This window comes from Rhamphochromis longiceps, linkage group LG1 (genome assembly GCF_057381845.1).
Source record: "Rhamphochromis longiceps isolate RC_006_pf linkage group LG1, R_longiceps_female_GT1.1, whole genome shotgun sequence".
Classification (NCBI taxonomy): domain Eukaryota; kingdom Metazoa; phylum Chordata; class Actinopteri; order Cichliformes; family Cichlidae; genus Rhamphochromis; species Rhamphochromis longiceps.
This window is the reverse complement of record NC_140557.1, coordinates 39,582,911-39,602,937: the sequence shown is the minus strand read 5'-3', so window position 1 is coordinate 39,602,937 and position 20,027 is coordinate 39,582,911. Positions and strand designations below refer to the sequence as shown.

Below are 20,027 nucleotides of genomic sequence, written 5' to 3'. Positions count from 1 at the left end.
GACTGTAAAATCAAACTGCGACAAAGGGCGGTACTTTGGTTCTTTTCAAGGTTTAACCCCCAAAACATCATTAATTATGAGCATTTGTGATTTAGTGTTGTTGTTTACTAATAATTCTTCATTAACAATTCTACAGTGGCTTGCAAAAGTGTTCGGCCCCCTTGAACTTTCCCACATTTTGTCACATTACAGCCACAAACATGAATCAACTTTATTGGAATTCCAGGTGAAAGACCAACACAAAGTGGTGCACACGTGAGAAGTGGAACAAAATCATACATGATTCCAAACATTTTTTACAAATAAATAACTGCAAAGTGGGGTGTGGGTATTTATTCAGCCCCTGAGTCAATACTTTGTAGAACCACCTTTTGCTGCAGTTACAGCTGCCAGTCTTTAAGGGTCTGTCTCTACCAGCTTTGCACATCTACAGACTGAATCTTTGCCCATTCTTCTTTGCAAAACAGCTCCAGCTCAGTCAGATTAGATGCACAGCGTTTGTGAACAGCAGTTTTCAGATCTTGCCACAGATTCTCGATTGGATTTAGATCTGGACTTTGACTGGGCCATTCTAACACATGGATATGTTTTGTTTTAAACCATCCCATTGTTTCCTGGCTTTATGTTTAGGGTCGTTGTCCTGCTGGAAGGTGAACCTCCGCCCCAGTCTCAAGTCTTTTGCAGACTCCAAGAGGTTTTCTTCCAAGATTGCCCTGTATTTGGCTCCATCCATCTTCCCATCAACTCTGACCAGCTTCCCTGTCCCTGCTGAAGAGAAGCACCCCCAGAGCATGATGCTGCCACCACCATATTTGACAGTGGGGATGGTGTGTTCAGAGTGATGTGCAGTGTTAGTTTTCTGCCACACATAGCGTTTTGCATTTTGGTCTCATCTGACCAGAGCACCTTCCACATGTTTGCTGTGTCCCCACATGGCTTGTGGCAAACTGCAAACTGGACTTCTTATGGTTTTCTGTTAACAATGGCTCTCTTCTTGCCGCTCTTCCATAAAGGCCAACTTTGTGCAGTGCACGACTAATAGTTGTCCTATGGACAGATTCCCCCACCTGAGCTGTAGATCTCTGCAGCTCGTCCAGAGTCACCATGGGCCTCTTGGCTGCATTTCTGATCAGCGCTCTCCTTGTTCGGCCTGTGAGTTTAGGTGGACGGCCTTGTCTTGGTAGGTTTACAGTTCTGCCATACTCCTTCCATTTCTGAATGATGGCTTGAACAGTGCTCCGTGGATGTTCAAGGCTTGGGAAATCTTTTTGTAGCCTAAGCCTGCTTTAAATTTCTCAGTAACTTCATCCCTGACCTGTCTGGTGTGTTCTTTGGACTTCATGGTGTTGTTGCTCCCAATATTCTCTTAGACAACCTCTGAGGCCGTCACAGAGCAGCTGTATCTGTACTGACATTAGATTACACACAGGTGCACTCTATTTAGTCATTAGCACTCATCAGGCAACGTCTATGTGCAACTGACTGCACTCAGACCAAAGGGGCTGAATAATTATGCACACCCCACTTTGCAGTTATTTATTTGTAAAAAATGTTTGGAATCATGTATGATTTTCGTTCTACTTCTCACGTGTGCACCACTTTGTGTTGGTCTTTCACGTGGAATTCCAATAAAATTGATTCATGTTTGTGGCTGTAATGTGACAAAATGTGGAAAAGTTCAAGGGGGCCGAATACTTTTGCAAGCCACTGTATTTCTATAAATCTGGGACTACAAATGATTTTAGATGCTAATTTTATACATTTTTGAGAAATGAGGGCTGCGATTTTTGGTCAGTTAATGTGTTAAGGCCCAGAGCAGCCAGGGTGATGTTTGGGAAACATTTTAGGATGAAGCTCATCTCTGTGTGTGTCTGCATGTGTGCACCAGGGGGAGAAGTATGATGGGAGGAAAGCCGATGCGTGGAGCTGTGGAGTCATCCTGTTTGCACTTTTAGTGGTAAGTGACTTCTCCTACTGCACTGCAATGGCAGAAAATGGCCTGGACATTGTGCTTTTACAGTCATTTTGACACGCGTTTGGCATCTTCATGCAACAGCAGTGAAATTCATAACATTTCCAGACACAACCAAAATATTGAAGAGCTGCAAACATTGCAGAAAAAAGAAGCAAAAAGACAAAACACTGAGATTAAAAACAGCTACAATTGTGTGATAAATGACCATAAAGTATTACTAAGAGATGCGAAATGCCCACAAAGAAACCAAATAGTTTAAATATAATATGTAATGACAAACTGAACAAAAATACAAAAAGGTGCTAAACAAAATCAAAAACTCATGAAGAGGGATGCGAACAACTGTAAAAAGAGGGGCATCGTATCCACGAGGAAGCACAACAGAATCATAACATTAAAATAGTTACATTTTCTAAATCTGGCAACTCCTGATCTGATACAACATGACAAGGGAAAAAAACCAAAGGGGCGGAGTTAATTCAGCTTTTTCCTTGGCAAAGTATTTATACTGTATGCAGCCGGGATAAAGTAAAAAAGATCGTGAATTACTTCTGGACAAAGTAAATCACCTGATGGGAGCACTCTGCATCCTTTGGTACACCTGGAGTCTGTGGTTTCCACCAGCCAGGATTAAATTAAAGATGGGCTGCTGGAAACACAATGTGTACTGATAAAATATTAAAACCACATTATAAATAAAATGGGTACAGACAGGATGTTCTCCTTTCCTTTGTAACGGGCCTCTTTGTTCTAAATTGTGAATCGACAAATGACCGACTGCAGAAGAATGTTTCCACAACAGAAATCTGTGTTTCATAAGTGACAAAACACGGTGATCGATCATTTAAGGCCAGTCATAGGCTGGTGTGTGCAAATGTGGCTGCTGGTTGCATACATCTACATGCACATTATGTTCCTGTGCCGTAACGACCGTAGCTTTGCCTTTTCAGGAGAACTCTGTGGAATTTCTTGTGTTTGCAGTGACTGTTTATCTCTGCAGGAGATGCTAATAGCACATTTGTGAGTGAGAGTCCACCTCTGACCTTGGTTTGTCTCATTGTTCCCTCTTGCTTGAATGGCTAGCTTAAATGATTCGTTATTACTAAATATTATTATACCAGCATATCATATGTATGTGCACGTACAGCCTTGATGCCCTGAATCTAAATGAGACTTTAGTTCTTTAATCACTGTTTTGTTGAAACTAGTGCTGTCAGCGTTAACCTTGTTAAAATGACGTTAACGCCATAACCGCATTAACGCAACAAACCTCCGTTAGCGAGTTAGCACGGATCACCCCGTGCGTGGGGCTGCACAGTGTTAACGAGCGATCCGCGCTAACCGCCTAACGTAGATTTGTCGCATTAATGCGGTTATGGCATTAACGTCATTTTAACGAGGTTAACGCTGACAGTACTAGTTGAAACATGAGAAAATGCAGGTTAGAGAGCTCACTCTGTTTGGTTTGATCAAAGGATGCTCAATTTTAAAATGCGGTTAGAGATTCTGTCCGTCCATAAAATAATCAACTTATTCTTGTCAAGCTAATAGACATTTAGACCCGGACCACGTGTACGAGGCTTTATTATGGTAAATATGGCAGCTTGTATGTAGTTTGGCCATGGGTAAAACTGGGCCTCTGAAAAACTCTGGATTTTGTAAATTCCAGGTTGTGGGAAAATAAAATATTTATGTGGGGAAAATCCAGTTTATCCTAATATTGTTTTTTTCTTTCCCCTACAAAATGATTTGAATATGTCAGCTTTGCTTCGTGCGGACACATCACATACGAAGGCTTTTCATACCAGCAGCTCTGTAACGTGATAGTAGTGAGTAAATGACTGTTTGTTTTGGTGCCGTGTGAACACACGAGTGTTTTATCCTCTTGATGAAGATGGATCACATAACACAGTCATCATGTGAAGATAAATCTCTCCGCTGGTGTTGTTTTGATTACCACGCAGTGTCAGTGACCATCTAGCTTCATCCTGCTTGTTTTTTTTATGAGGAGGAAACGGTATCAGTCATCATGTTATTGAGCGTGCGCCCTAGCTGGAGAGCAGAGGCAGAGCCGGCTGGCTGCAGTACAGAGTGCCTCATCATCACTCACTCTGATGACTGATACCTCTCGCAAAACTGCCTCTGGTCACCTTCTTTGTCAAACGGCAGATTATCTCTCAGGGCACACCTGACAGGCCGGCTACATGACAACAGGCAGATGTCAGCGCTGGGCCATGTGATCTCGTGTTGCTGGTGTGATTTTAATACAGAACTGCTTAAACAAATAAATACAAAGAACCAGGATCTGCTGTGCTCGTTTTTAGCTCCATATCTTCATTCTTGGTAGTTTGCATGATTCACAGAGCAATCCACATATTAATAATGATAGTTTATTAATAATTATTGAGTAATTATTTAGGTTGTACCAGGCCTAGAGGCGACATCACTGCTCATCCACTAACTGAAAGCTACTTTAGCTCCTCCCCCTTTAAGGCTGTCACCACTTTCCTCTGATTGCCTTCTGCTCATCAACAGAAAGCTTAAGTAGCCAGTGGGCGGGGCTTCTGTGCTTCATGTGACCAACTGTAGATATCCACTCTCACTGACATTATGAAGATCTGGGAGTACAGAACAATCTGAAGTGGAGCGTTTACAGAATTGGGAAGACTTTAGACTCCAAAGGAGTATCTACAGCTATGCTGACCTTTATTAAGACCACGTTATTAAAAAGTAACCACCACTACAACAGGATGTATAACAGAAAATAAGGGATTGAAATGTGTAAATGTTTAGACGTTACCATTGTGCCTTTTCTCAGGGTGCTCTTCCTTTTGATGACGACAACCTGAGAAACCTGCTGGAGAAGGTGAAGCTGGGAGTTTTCCACATGCCTCACTTTATCCCTCCAGACTGTCAGAACCTTCTGCGTGGCATGATTGAAGTAGACCCCATCAAGAGGCTGACGGTAAGCTGCTGCAGTCTGCCCACGTCACATCACCCCCTGGCCCGATTCGTTATAGACCCGGAGAGGACTGAGGTCCTCCATCAGCGTGACTGTGGTCGCTTTGCATTTTTATGATCTCCGGCTGCTGCCTTAGGAACTACATGCTGCACTTGTGCTAAATTTAGCACATTTGCACTGTGACTGACCTTGCAGCTACTGTTCTTTCCTTTCATCTAAAACCAAAGATTTGTTTAGAAGACAATCATTGCAAATATAACAAAAGTACTGTTAGATAATCTGCTTTCACTTCATTTTCTTCTGCAGGTTAAGCAGCTGTGTTAGGCATCATACCGCAGCTGATAAATCTGTAACTCAAGAGTAAGAACAGCATAAAAGTGTAAAACGAAATCAAACACCAAAGAAATGATAAACAAGTCACAGAGAAACTATTTTTAAAAACTAGTTTTATAAAGAAGATTTGAAAGAAAAGGCTTTTAAACTTTTACACTGCGAACCTCCCTTCCTGCATCTGTTTCCCTTTATTCCAGCTAAGTCATAGCCTAGGTTTACTTCACTGCAGTTAGCCGGACGGTGGCTGTAGGGTCTGCTCCTGTTCATTGCTCCTGAGCTTTAAAAAGGCTGGAAAAAGCTGCAGCGTGCAGTTAACCAGCATGCTCACCAGTGTGCCTCGTTGTGGTGAAGTGGACACTGGATCCTGCAACTTAATGCTGTTTGATAAAGACGCCCATTCCCTGGATCTTCAGAGACCATTGAGCCTGCTCGTCTTTGTCAGTTTCACTTGGAAATCATTCATTAATGTTTATTTGTCCTTACAGTTGGAGCAGATCCAGAAGCATACGTGGTATCTGTGAGTACAGACACTTGAGTTTATTTTCGTCTGCTTCTGTCTTGGTTCAGTGTGTACGTGCATGTCCGCTTAAAGTGATGTGATGAAAGAAAAACGCCACAGCAGATAATGCAGAATGAAAATAATAAGAGTGTTTTTTGAACTCTCTGATGGAGACCTCTCAGAGAGGAATCGTGTCCATTAGTCCTGAGAGTGAGAGCTGTGTTTGCTCCAACGTTGAGAGGCCAGATCATCAGGATGCTCTAATGCACCTCTGATTTCTAATGGATGTAATATTTCTGGATTTTAAAACTCAAATTATTTTGATTTGAAATCACACAGAGGGTCACACAGTTCAGTAAAACCTTATTTCACTGATTTTTGCCATCTTACTAAACATTTTAGATTGAATTTTTGTGTCACCACCAAAACACCACCACCACCACTAAAACTCTTACTGTGTATAAATGTATCCTCTTATCAAAAGCAAGTCTTGCCAGATTTTTGGCCTGCTTGAAAAACCTCTGTGCATCTTTGGTTCGATTACTTTACTACTTACTAACTTTCCACCAAATTTAACTTTTCAAAAGCTTTTTCTGATCATTGAATTTAAGGACTGAGCTTCTCTTTTGTTGGGAAGCTTTAGTGTCTTCACCAGAGCGTTTGATTGTGCGGTTTATGTTGCAGAGCTGGAAAGAACGAGCCAGAACCCGAGCAGCCCATCCCCAGGAAGGTGGCCATCAGAACACTCGCTTCGGTCGAAGAGATCGACCCCGACGTCCTGGAGAGCATGCACTCCCTGGGCTGCTTCAGAGACAAGGACAAACTGACCAAAGATCTGCTGTCTGAGGAGTGAGTGACAATCAAGGGACGAGGGAGCAAAAAGTCATTTACAAAACCACACATGAAGCAGATTGAAAGGGTGGGAGGCGCTGAGACGGAGAAGAGAAATATATTAGAGACTGCTTGACAAACTGTCAGCTTGATGAATTATTTCATTTAATATCTTGCGATGATCAACCGTCTTTTTGTTCCAGTCTCAACTGCTGGGTGCTCAGCTCACGGTCATCTCTCTTTGTCTCTACAGGGACAACCAGGAAAAGATGATCTACTTCTTGCTACTGGACCGGAAGGAGAGGTATCCCAGCCACGAGGACCAGAACCTGCCACCACGCAACGAGATCGGTAGGCCAGTCTAACCAATATCTGTCATTGGTCCATACATGAATGCCTCAACGACTATTTGGTGTTTTGCTAATATCTTTGGAACGCATGGTCATTAGCCCCACATGACTGAATTTTAATACCTTTGGTCATCCCCTTAACCCCTTAGGGTTTGGCTCAGCAGGTTTTGTTAACATGCTAAGCATGTTTATACAGTAAATCAAACTAGAGTAAGGCAAATGAAGCAATGAAGGTTTTAAATGCCAACATTTTTTTTGATCCCATATGTTTTGATTTTTTTTAATTATTTCATCCAGGATTGCCACAAACCTATTTTACAAAAAATATACGTGTTGTTTGGTTCCAGTTTTGAACTATCTCTATTAACTTTGAAAGCAACTCAAATCTACCAATAACCTGTTGTCTGTCAGTGTCCATGCCAATTTAAACTAGTTTAATTAAGGAGTAGCATTCAGACTCCATCTTATAGAGATTAAGTATTATCTGCATTTCTGTTTGAGTAAGTTCCTACTAATTTTTATTTTAATATTAATAGAAACTAGCAACTTAAAAAAGGTGTTTATATTTAATTCATTCAGGTTCATCAAAACTGATGGCTATCCGGTCTTTAAGTCTGATGTCATTAGCCATGTCTGGGTCCAAACTCTGCTTCAGGTCCCAAAGTCAAATGAACACTGCAGCATCACTGAGAGTTAAAAACTGTCTAAATTCTTTCATCTTTAATAAAATAATCAGCGTTGCTGCTTTATCAGGTTTAACAATTAATTTTAACATCCAGGCATCCATTAAAATAGAATTTATTACATTTAACGATGTTAGACGTTAGCAGGAAGTTAGCTTGCTAGTTTCCACCTAAACCTGATATAGCATGTTCTGACTGAGAGATTTTGGAAACAAATTCAAACGTACAGCTCTGCTATCACTTCCAACATAAATGAAGACAGAAAACTAAACAGCAGTGACGTTTGTAGGGTTACTGAAGTTGGGCTAGCCTTTATATAATGATGTGCTACGTGGTGGCTAGCAACACAGCTATGTTAGCATAACATTAGCACAGTGAAGCTGGAGGATGAACGCTAACTTTTTTCCACTCGATAAAAGTTAACGTGAGGGTTCCCGATGGTTAGAGACAAATGTAATCGCATGGCAGGATGCTGTAAACGGACCAAACTTCAGTCAGGAGAACAACTGAGATAATCCATCCACAATACGAGGTTAGTCATTAATATACTGCTGCATGGGCTGGGCTGTAGTAGTTACATGTAAGGGTTTAAAAACCGAGCTTTAAAATGAACAATGGTAATAAAAACTGAGAGCGATCACTGACTGTTTTTAGAGGTTTGTTGAGATTAAGTAGAACAAGATACAAACATTTTAAAACACAACAGCCTTATTAAACGCAGAGTAGTTTGGACCCGGAAGCAGGATTAATCACGTCATCACTTATAGTAAGCTAGTTTATGACTGTCTCTCTAGTTAGCCGATTTTCTATAAATGTAGGTTTGCCATTTTCACTTTTCATGCTGTTAGTGACTTTTGCTTTGGTTTTTGCTTGGATAGTTAGTTAAATACACTCTTTTTATGAGTATAGCTCTGTGGTTAGCTATCTTTTTGTGGAAGAGTGCAGAGTGAGCTAGCTAACAAAGCTACACAGTCTTTGTGTACTACATGTAGAACCTTTTTTCATCAATTTTTGTTGTTACTACTAGTTTAAAAATACGTTTTTGGAAATGACATACATACACACACATTTTTTTTTTGCCTGTCCCGTTTGGATCTTTAGCCGTCAGAATTGTTGTCTGAAGGCCAAGAAAGATGCCAAGCGGATTTACTTTACCAAGTGGATCATCATGGCCTTGCCATATTGGTCCATTTGATTGACCTTTATTATAATTATGTATTTATTTGATTTGATTTTTGGTTGTTACAGACGGGACAGACATGACTGGGGGATAGGACAGGGAGAAAGAATGAAAGAAAGAGAGGGAGAGAAAGAAAAATAGAGGCGAGGAGAGATGGTGAGAAAGGGGGGGACAAGAAAAACAATCAAAACACCTGGATCACCTGTATGACGATAAAAAACCAGAAGAGAAAACAAACAACAAAGAGCAACATAATAAAAACAACACCATCACAATAAACTAGATAACAGTAGATAACAGTAAATACTAAATATTACATGTTATTGTGCAGTACGCAAGATTGACAGTGCACAATGTGCTTTGAGGTAGCAGCCAAGAAAGGTGTAGATTGTGTCTGTGAACACCTGTGTGTACACCTGTGTGGATCAGCATGCTTGTATTCAAAGGGTTTCTCCTTGTAACGATCTGCCAGGGAGTGTCATCAGTATTTTAATGTGTTGAAGTAAAATTTAGCTAATGTTAGCCATTTAGGAAAAAGCTAATTTACCAAATTAAAGCTAAATATATGCTAATACAGTCATGTTTTGACATACTGATTAGCTTTTTAATGTGAAACTGATAATAGCTGCGATACCAAGAAAAGGTATTTTGTGTTTGTTTGCTATCTTCTTTATCCATGAGCGTCTTCCTTCCACAGAAAAAAGTAAGTGGAAAATCCTGACTAAATGTATGTCAAATGACAAAATTTGGTATGCTTGTCCAAATACAGGAACGCATTTTGTTTTCTACTCTGCTCCTTTAAAGTGGTGTCCTAGGTTACATGTAGAGGGATAAAAAGAGCATAATGAATAGCTTAGGGGGCTGAAGTGTTCTGATAAACTGAACCTTTCAGTTAGTATTTCACCTTTAATTTACTGTTTTATATCAGCTTTATGAGATTCTACCATTTGATAAATATAGAATAACGTGTTATTTTTATATTCTTCTGACTGTTTTTTGTTTTTTAATGATCACTTTTAATGTTTTTGCCTTTGTCTTTTTCCTTCTCATCTCGGCTCACCCTGGGCCCGCTCAGCAGACCCTCCCAGGAAGCGTGTAGACTCCCCCATGCTGAGCCGTCACGGCAAGCGGAGGCCGGAGAGAAAGTCCATGGAGGTGCTGAGCGTCACAGAGGGAGGGTCTCCTGTACCGGTGCGGCGAGCCATCGACATGGCCACACACGGACAGAGGTAAAAGACCGAGATTGGCACGTGTGCTCGTGTGCATGGACAAACATGTTTCTCCAGGTCAATCAAGGCTGTTTGCTGTTGTTTAAAGTGTCATTGATGAGTTTTGAATTGATTATCAGTTATGATAAATAATGCATTTAATCACAGTTTACAGCACTTTATCAAAATTGGACTGGTCTTTTAAAAATATTAATTTCACACGTGTACTGTTTGCCCTCAGTACGACTTTACTTCAATCTTTCGTTTCACTGAGCTCTGTCAGGTTTACTGGGAAGTCTCTCAAACAGCTGTAAGTCCTTCCATGCTTCAGTGAACTGTGGTTAAATACATGATGCATTATTCTTTCTCTGGTGGTGTCAGACATACAATACACATCACAGAAGGCTTGATGTAATCTCTGGGTTTAGATCTGCCTGAGACTAACGGTGCACTCTTAGCTCTGGCGGAAATTCATCACAGATGTTGAAATGCATGGACCGGTCTCTCAGGTTTGTGCGTGGTGTGGGTAAAGTGTGCATGGAGCATGCAGGACAAGAAGCATCCCGGTTTGAGAAGCTGTGAACTGAAATCCATTTAGCAAGCGGGCGTGCACGAAATCTGTGGATGTTTTTGTAGTCGAGCTGTGACAAAATAATGGAGGAGATTGTAATCCATGTGTTTCCTGCTTCCTAATAACCTTGTATGGACATGGGTGTACACACATATACTGTATGACAAACAGAAAAAAATAGATGATAATGTGAAACCCTACATGACGAGCTGAAGCAACAGCATGTTGTTTACTAGAGGAGTGAGGTATTAGTATGAGACAAATGTTCTAAATCTTCTAAAAACATATATATATAAAAAATATCTTATTAACTTATTATCTGATCTAATGCGAGTGAGCGGTCTTCATCAGTCCTGGCTCTGCAGCTCCCTCACCAAAACCAGAGTAGGAGTGAAAATGCAGCTGAGGATCAATCCCATGCTGCAGGAAACGGCAGACGATGTCCAAACTGTATTGTCGTTGTCGGGGGTTTATGTGTGAAAACAAGCTTTCATCAATCTACCACATTAAATTACTTACTTTATATTCAGATGCAGTAGAAACGATTGATGGAGCATCAATTTATTGGCCTGATGGACTTCTGTAGCCAATGGTTGACACTGTGGTGGCTGTATGTGTTTTTTATATTATCTGTGTATTTAAAAGAGAGCAAGCTAACACATTTAATTCAATATATGCTCTGGATGTGTTTTGAGTAATTTATGGTGTCATAGAAGAGGTTAAGTAGAAGGAGCTGAAGATCTTTGTGGTTCTCTTTCATAGCATTCGTTTCCTGTCTCATTATGGGAATGTCTCTTGTGTGACCTTATCAGAAGCTCAAATGCCTTTATGCCAGCTACGTGATGCCCAGACAGTGGGATAGCTCAGTAGGTAGAGTGTTTGCCCCATGACCGGAAGGTCGGGGGTTCAAATCCACCAAACGGCTACCTTGAGGTACCCTTGAGCAAGTTACCGTCTCTGCACACTGCTCCTGGGCGCTGGATTGGTATCTGCTCACTGCTTCTTCTCGTTTTTAACAGAAGAGTGGAAAGACACCTGTGCTATTGGGTGCTAGCATACAAGGAGTAGCAATACTGTCCTGTGGCTAATGTTGGTGTCAAGTAGCAATACTTTCACCCCGGGAGGTAGCAATCTTTTCCCAAAGCAAAGTAGCAACACTTTGCTAATAAAGGTACCACTAGCTTTATCATCAGGTAGCAATACCCTTCGGCGCTAACGGTTTCTCACATTAGGTAGCAATACCTGTAGAAAAGTACTTTTCACCCCATGCTAGCTGAAGAATAGCAATATTCTCTGGACTTTAGTGAGTTGTAGAGCTCGCTAACATTCACAACTCTCTAGCTAACCATGGCTATGACTGACAACAAAGTTGCAAAACTTTGTCCTTGCAGCAAGTAGATTTCTGCCTGGGATACACACCCCGTGTGTGCGGCATGCCTTTGCTTATCGCATGCACAAGCTACCATGACATCCATACACAACTGTATCCAACGCGCGGCTTTCACACACAAACTACTCCGCCACAGGCTAGCTCACCAGGCTAACCTGTCGGGTGGCGACCCTTTGCTGTGTGAGGCTGCTGTGGCGCAAGGAGAAATTTAAATGCCCAATGATTTGGCCGCAACACCAAGCCCGAGCTGGGCAGATGCAGACCCTCACCCCATCGTCACTGCTTTCCCGTCACTGGAGACACATGGAATATGTGAATTTTTCCCCCATGCTTGAGTCACCCTGGATTGGAGATGCTAACGAGGACAAAGATGAGTCAGGTGACACGGAGCTCCTGCAGTCTGACGATGAGGAGGAAGAGTCCAACTCCTTGGCTAGCATCAGCTTGGTTGAAAAGCCCTCGGCTACCGGTGAGGTAGAAAAATCTGCACTGCCGTCTCCCCTGGACATGCAGGACGTGTGCAAGCGCACAGCTGCTAGGCTCAACATCCCGTGGCACGGCGTGCAAAGCGAGGTTGTAAAATCTCGTTTTGATGGTGAGAAATATCCAAAGGCAAAAAAGACGGGAAAGCATGTGTTGCCCGTTTCCCCAGAGCTACTTGATGAGATATAAGTGATGGGGAAAGAAAAGACATACAGCGAAAAACACCCCATCGTGGGGAGCTCCCTTCTGGTTTGTGAGAGGATGGAGTCAAATGCCACAAGTGGAACTGTTAATATTGAGCCATCTTCACCTGAAGACATCTATGTCCTCATCACCCCATCCCTCCTCTCCAAGACAGACCGCTTCCAGTCTAGCCTTACAAATAAAGTGCTAAAAGGCAGCAGGTCTGTGGGTAAGAGCCCACAACGCCGCCTCTATGCTAATGGCTTACCAAGCCAAGCTAGAAAAGGACATGACAGCTAAATCAGATACCACAGTGTGGGAAGAAAACTGCGTCATAACTCACCACGTCCTCCACCTCCACAAGGTAGCTGTACAGGCTGCTGGGAGAGCCATGGGTCTCATGATTATCCAGGAGCCGACACTCTGGCTCGGGCTCACCAACCTGCTGACTAAGAAAAAAGAGGAGCTCCTCGACACCCCTGTCGCCCCTCAAGGACTCTTCGGCGCGGCTGTTATATCATTGCAGAAGAGATGTGAGGAGAAAAAGAGAGGTGACAAGGCTCTTCTCTAGGGCCTTGGGCCGCTGTGCCTCTACCCAGGTCCTTTTCAGAGCAAGTTCAATGGGACATGTTCCACACAGAAGGCAGAACCCGGGCCGGCGTTGACGTCACTGGACCTTTCAGAGGGAAACAGCAAAAGATTGCAGTGTTGTTTCACAAGCACGTCTCTCATGCATTCTGGATTAAACTGCGATAATGCAGACGTGCCCGTTGCCTCCGTCGCAGGTGAGGAAGATGACAGGACACCGGGATGGCGAATGTTGGCAACCACAATAGTGCAGCCTGCGTGAGCTTTGAGATCACCTGGTCTGCTGTGTTCTTGTTGTCAGAACATGAAAAACTGTTTCTCTTCATATAAAGCAAATTGTACATTTGCAGTATATATTTTTCTTGTTCAAAAACCATATTCTAAATGCTGACATATGCTATGCTGGAGTTTTCATACAAATTGTTGTACGCTGCTCTGCTCGTGATGAGCTGCACTCAGCAGGTGCTGTCTGATTTGTTACACTTCAGCAGCTTTAACAGCCAGAAAGCCCACGCGTCTGGCTGCGTTCTCCTATTTCTGAGGATGATTCAGACAATAAAGCTGAACATTACAGCTTGTAAAAATGTTTCAGAGGTGCAAAAATACAGAAACTGATTGTTTACGGTAAGGGAGTGTGTTGAATGTCCCACTGACTCCAGCATGATCCATGAATGTGTGTCTCCTCTTAATTTTTGACTCCTTAGTTCTCGATCTCTGCATGTATTTGAGGTTTTTTAGTTCTTGGGTTCTTGGTAATTTCTGTCTTGTTTTGTTTTAGTTTCACAGTAATAAATTAGTTTCAAGATTTATTTTTTAACAGGCTCGCATGTTGCACATTAGGTTTTCCCTTGCTTGACTGCCTTTCTGTCTATCTCTTGATTTTTCTTTTCTGCCCCCTTTTTAGCAAATCTGTTTTCAGTAAGAGCTTGGATATCACAAACGCTAACTGCAGCAAGGAGGAAAGGTATTGGATTTCTGAGTTTCTGTGTTGTTGTCTGTGTTATTTTCTTCCCACTCATCTCTTTGGTTTTTCTTATTGCTTGCGAAAGTTCGTCACACCTTTGTCTTTCACTTTTAGATGTAGCATGTGGTTCCTCATAGAAAAAGTTTATTTACCTTTTGTTATGAAAATCTGTCTGTGGCCACTCAAATATTTGTCATTGCTTTTGCATCATTTTTACATTAATTGATCATCTAAAAAACCCACATTGTGACCAAAGCAACGCCACAACAAGATATTCTCTTTACTAACAAATCACTTCAGACACTCAATATAAATACGACATTAAGAAAAACAAAAACATCCCCAAAAAGAAACACAATCAACATTTTTAACAGCTAATGTCAATAATATTTTATTTTCTGGACAAAGATGGAGAAAGTCTTATTTTGTTATTAGTGGATTGAAATCTCTGGAGACAGGCGAGCATCATTTCTCTCAGCACCGTCGTTGGCTCCGTTTTTTTACTACCTTTGAACTGAAGGAACAGAAAACTGAAGATTTTGAAGAATGATATTTATGTAATGAGTTTGGGTCTCCGGAGAGTGACATCACTTATAAATGCATTGGTCCAAATAAAGGTAAGGCAGTGACTCGGTGTTACTGCCTTTGACAACATATTTTCCTCATATTTTAATAAATAAAAATCAATTTTATGTTTGGGTAAATGCAACCCTACTTCAAAAAACAGGTTACAAATATTTCCATTACAATCCTGGTGAATAAGTCTAAAATCATTTTGGTGGATCACGTTTACCTTTTCTGTTTTTGTCTAAATGCTGTAGTCAGTTTTCAGCTTTCTTCTTATATGTTCTGACTTCTTTTCATTTTAGGGCCACTGTAGGTGCCCCTTATTTACTGTAAATGAATCCGTCTGTGTGAAGAGTGCCTGGACAACAACAACTTTTACATGATGTTAGATAGGGCTGTGCGATATGACCAAAACCTCATATCCCGATATAAGAATTCTATCGTCCGATAACGATATAAATCACAAAAATGTAACATTTTCTGTCAATTCTGTGAATCTCGTCTTGTGTGAAGTGTTTCCAGCTGGGCGTCATGTAGCTGGAGTCGAGTGTTTTAACCGATGCATGAAACGATACATTTTTAGACATAAGTTGTAACGGCCGCCGTTTTCTTTGTGAGTATTTATTACACGGCGTGCTGCGGGGAAAAGCCTGTTCTAACGTTTGAGTCTAAGGTTTATTTTTTAGCACCTGGCGGCTCTTTTTTACTTCATCCGTAAATAATCTGCTCTTTCACGTGATTCAGTTTATTTTGAAAAGTCTCAACAGGATCTTGAGCTTTATTGTGAAAGGTTTATGTGGAACATAAACAAGCGGACACGCGATGCTGTTACCGTCGTTGTTGCTAACGACAACGCATAAAAACAGGCGCTTGTCCGTCCGTAGTGTGGTTATATTAAATATAAGAGAAAGAGAGAACTTTAAGAAATGAATATAGCCACTACAGTGACCATCAAAACCATGAAAAAATATTGCCGTAAACAGTTTATTTTGCGACAACACAAAACAAACGATAGCGTAAAATGAAACGATAGACGTTTTTATATCGTCATCCGATATATATCGTTATATCGAACAGCCCTAATGTTAGAATTGTAGGGACAGACTACAAAAGGCCCTGGTGTCCATCAGTGCATAATAAGACAAAGTGGATACAAATGGAAACTCAGGTGTATTGTGTCAGATAGTATTGGATCTAAACAGTATTTGGATCCAAGTAGCATGATGTAAAATGGTCACGCTGTTATCAGAAGCCTATATCAGTGTGAGCAGAGTATTCTGTTCACGCTGAAATCTGAAAAATGGCACACGATGAGTTTTGCACGCCCTTCCTCTTTGGTGTTGCTTCCTCAGCCGCTGAGAGGCAAACACAATTTTTAGGTCAACTTCCTGCCTCCGTGTCTAACAACGCCTCCTCCCCTCCTAACATCTTCACTCCATATCGTGTGTGTGTGTGTGTGTGTGTGTGTGTGTGTGTGTGTGTGTGTGTGTGTGTGTGTGTGTGTGTGGAGGAAGTACTGGCAAACAAACAAACTTTTTTGCACTTTGCCAGTGTGTTTTTCCAATGATGCATGGGGAGGGTTGTGTATAATGATTTGTGGATCCTCCCTGTGCGGCTGAACACAAGTTTGTCTATGGATTTGTGGCCTTAATGGAGATTAGCATAAATTAATTGCTTTGAATGCAGATGGAGCATAAACACGAGATGAAAATGAGGTTCACAGTCCCACTGAACAGCTTTTTATCTTGCTCGTCATCTAACTGGGAATATCCATAAAATGAAGCTTGTTGTGCCCACGAACAAACATCACCAGCAACAAACCAGGAATCCATTTTCCCGTTTCAGAGATGAGCTAGCGTTAGCGTCCTGGGTTTGTCCTGGATGGGCGCCACCGTTGATGAATTGCGTGTTACAAAAGAGCTCCTCTCCCTGGCGGGAGCCATGATTTAACGTAACATCAGCGCGTGCTTCCTCAGCATGAGGACGCAGAGCAGATAGAATATGTATGATTCTGCAGTATTATACTCTGTGGGACTGTATCACAGCGGGGCTACAGACAATAATGGAAAACAAAGAGCTTTGCTAATTGTAGTTGATACAATTAGCAGATTTTCAAAAAGTTAGGTTTGATGCTTCCAACTTCTCACGTAATGATTTCTTAACTCCAATTATTTATTTGTTTTTGCTCTTCGGTTATTTTAAATAACTTTGATGGTCCAGTTTTTGGGTTGAAAAACAAACATCATGAATGAACTGTGATTTCATCATTTCTTTAAAACTCTTTAAAACTATAAATGTTAGCTGCTGGTATATTTCTTTGCATAACCAGAAGCGCCATATTTGGATAAAACGATCAAGTAATTCTAAGAAGCTTAGGTAGCAAACTGCATTCAGAAAGAGCACTGGTGCAGTGCACAGACACACACATCTGCTAATTAGTTCAAATTGATATAATTTCACTCACCAAAACAAACATCGTCGATGATCTGTACCATTTAGTAAGTCATTGTTTGTCAGGTGTTTTCATTAAAAAATAGCCTAAAAGGTACTGACGGCACAAACAGGCGAGAGGCACAGTTCAGTGGCTCCGATTAGATGCAAAGATGAGGCCTGTCAGAAAGTGTGAAACGACCCATAGTTGGGCTAGCAGGCTTTAAATATACTCTGTAATGCTGTTAAGTTAGGCATTTTAAAATGAGACTCTGAGAGAGACCTTTGTTTAATTCATTTGGAAATAATATCAGTTTTTAGTTGCAGTTCACTGGTAGGAAACATAAGCAGTGATCACATTTAACGAGGTGCGTCTATATATTTAAATTAATGATAGCTGCTTCAATTGAAAGATTAGAAGTGGTTTTATTAACACAGGCTCACCATCAGGTGTTTGATGTTCGTCTGTACTTCTTAAATACGTAAATCATCAGCATGTTTAAGTCAGACTAATTCATCATGTCATTAAAAAAACAAGATTAATGTAATTTTCTATTTCAAAAAGACAAAAAAATCTGGATGATGAATCAAGTAGCACAGCAGCAGTTAGGCAGATGTTTTATTTCACTCACAGCTGAATTCAATTAAAGTAGAATGTTGAGTTCAGATGTAAAAATACTGTTTATAAAAGCTTTACACAAGCAGAAGAATTTCTAACAACTTGCTAATATTTGTTTTAGAAGTTTCTTCAGCTGCATCGCTGTAGAGACGCTAAAGCAGCCAAAGAGAGAACATTTCAACATCGGCATTTTAAATATTATGTAAATATTATTATTATATTATTTAAATAATATTATTATTATAATATTATCCATCCATTCGCTTCCGCTTATCCTTTTTCAGGGTCGCGGGGGGCGCTGGAGCCTATCCCAGCTGTCATAGGGCGAGAGGCGGGGTACACCCTGGACAGGTCGCCAGTCTGTCGCAGGGCCAACACACAGGGACAGACAACCATTCACACTCACATTCACACCTAGTGGCAATTTGGATTATCCAATTAACCTATCCCCACAAGCTGCATGTCTTTGGACTGTGGGAGGAAGCCGGAGTACCCGGAGGGAACCCACGCGAACACGGGGAGAACATGCAAACTCCACACAGAAAGACTCCGGCCTGATGGTGGAATTGAACTCAGGACCTTCTTGCTGTGCGGCAACAGTGCTAACCACCGTGCCACCGTGGTTATAATATTATGGTTATAATGAAAATAGTAATAATAATGAAGAAACCATGGTTTCTTCATTATGACGGGGCAGCGTCATAGCTGTGAGCTCCAAATACTGCCTCGTGTGATGACAGCGCATCTTCAAAATCTAATTTGCAGTTGGCAATGTCATTTCTCCTTTATGAGAATTTTATTTATTTATTTTCTTATTTTTGTGTGTGTGCCTGTGTTTCTATCAGTCTGTCTGTGTCTTCAAGCATTTTTAATTATGATGTAGTGTTTTCATTTTTCACTGGCAACAAAGCCAAATCGTCTATGGGCAATTAAATCCCAAAGTCTTCAAAGACGTCAGCAGGTCTGAATGGTGAAAGTGGCGTACGGGCAAAAGCGAGAAGGGGGGGTGAAAAGTTAATGACACGTAAATGAAAAATGGAAACACTCATAAAAAGCAGAAAAGAGAAACCATGGTAATGAATTTTGCAGTAGCTCTCTGGTTCGGTGTGTGTGTGTGTGTGTGTGTGTGTGTGTGTGTGTGTGTGTGTGTGTGTGTGTGTGTGTGTGTGTTGTAACACTGACTGAGCTGCTCTGAACTATCTGAACTTTGGTTAAGGACATGAATTACTGAAGCCTTAAGTTGTCCTGTCACACCATAACTTTCCCCTCTAGTTGTATTAGCCACACAAAAGCTAAGATCCTTCAGAATCAATGGAAGTGAAAATCTCCACTAACCACTTCCCCTGTAACTAACCATTTACGGCCAGGTTAGCAGCCTCTTACTACCATATCTGTAATGGTCATTGCACTAAATCAAATAGAAAAAGAGCAACCCAAAGACGGGAGGAGAGCAGTCAGTGAAGTCTGTGGATAGAAATCATGAGAATGGAGCAGAAAAGTCCAAAAAACCACAAAAAAATTACTTGGTCAGGATATTTTGGATAAGCGGAAGAAGATGGATGGATTTCCACCATAGCCCACATTTCCATCAGGGCTATATTATAGGAATATATTATATTAAAGATAGCACCTTAACTCCAATGATCAGGAGAAAAGGCTGCACTTTGGAACAGACCAGCTCAGGGGAAGCTGAGTATATAGAAATGTGGAAGATGAATGTTGTCTGGATGAAACAATGAATGATTTAAACATTTTCAAAAAGAAAAAAGAAACTTGCTGAGGTCCAGAACTCATGCCAGCTGTAAAAAAAGCATGCTAGCTTAATGGTGCTTATTGTGACTGTGACCTGGGGGGGAAACAGCCTCGCTGACAAATGCATTTTTAGTTCAGTGCCCCACGAGGGCAGCTCAAGAAGTTTGGTTTGGAGAGCTTACAGATGTTGATAAGAGGAAAGGTTTCAGCAGGACGGAGACAATAAAATGTATTTGTAGAAGGGAAAAAAGGAAGAGCTACACAGAAAGGTTCAGCTCCTTTGGATGAAGTGTGTGTACATGTTTAGGCATCGCTGTGAGGACAGAAAATTGGCACTTGTGGGGACCAACAGTCACTTATGGGGACAAAGTGCCGTCCCCACGAGTTTGAAGACATTTTTGAGGCTCAAAATGTGGCTTTAGTGTCAGGGTTACAGTTAGGTTATGGTTAGGTTTAGGC

General features: G+C 41.3%; 1 protein-coding gene across 6 annotated transcripts in view; it reads left to right on the top strand.

Annotated features, from left to right (window-relative positions):
* Window positions 1–20,027, top strand: part of LOC146679190 (serine/threonine-protein kinase BRSK2-like) — a 149,388-nt gene that overhangs the window by 108,954 nt on the left and 20,407 nt on the right. For 4 of the 6 annotated variants that reach the window (XM_085408800.1, XM_085408797.1, XM_085408784.1 and 1 more), the window contains exons 7-12: window positions 1,889–1,957; window positions 4,794–4,940; window positions 5,756–5,787; window positions 6,454–6,618; window positions 6,854–6,951; window positions 9,889–10,042. In XM_085408800.1, coding sequence (XP_085264926.1) covers window positions 1,889–1,957; window positions 4,794–4,940; window positions 5,756–5,787; window positions 6,454–6,618; window positions 6,854–6,951; window positions 9,889–10,042 — 665 coding nt within the window. The remainder of the gene's footprint in view (window positions 1–1,888; window positions 1,958–4,793; window positions 4,941–5,755; window positions 5,788–6,453; window positions 6,619–6,853; window positions 6,952–9,888; window positions 10,043–20,027) is intronic. The other 2 variants (XM_085408804.1, XM_085408790.1) reach the window with 1 other exon arrangement.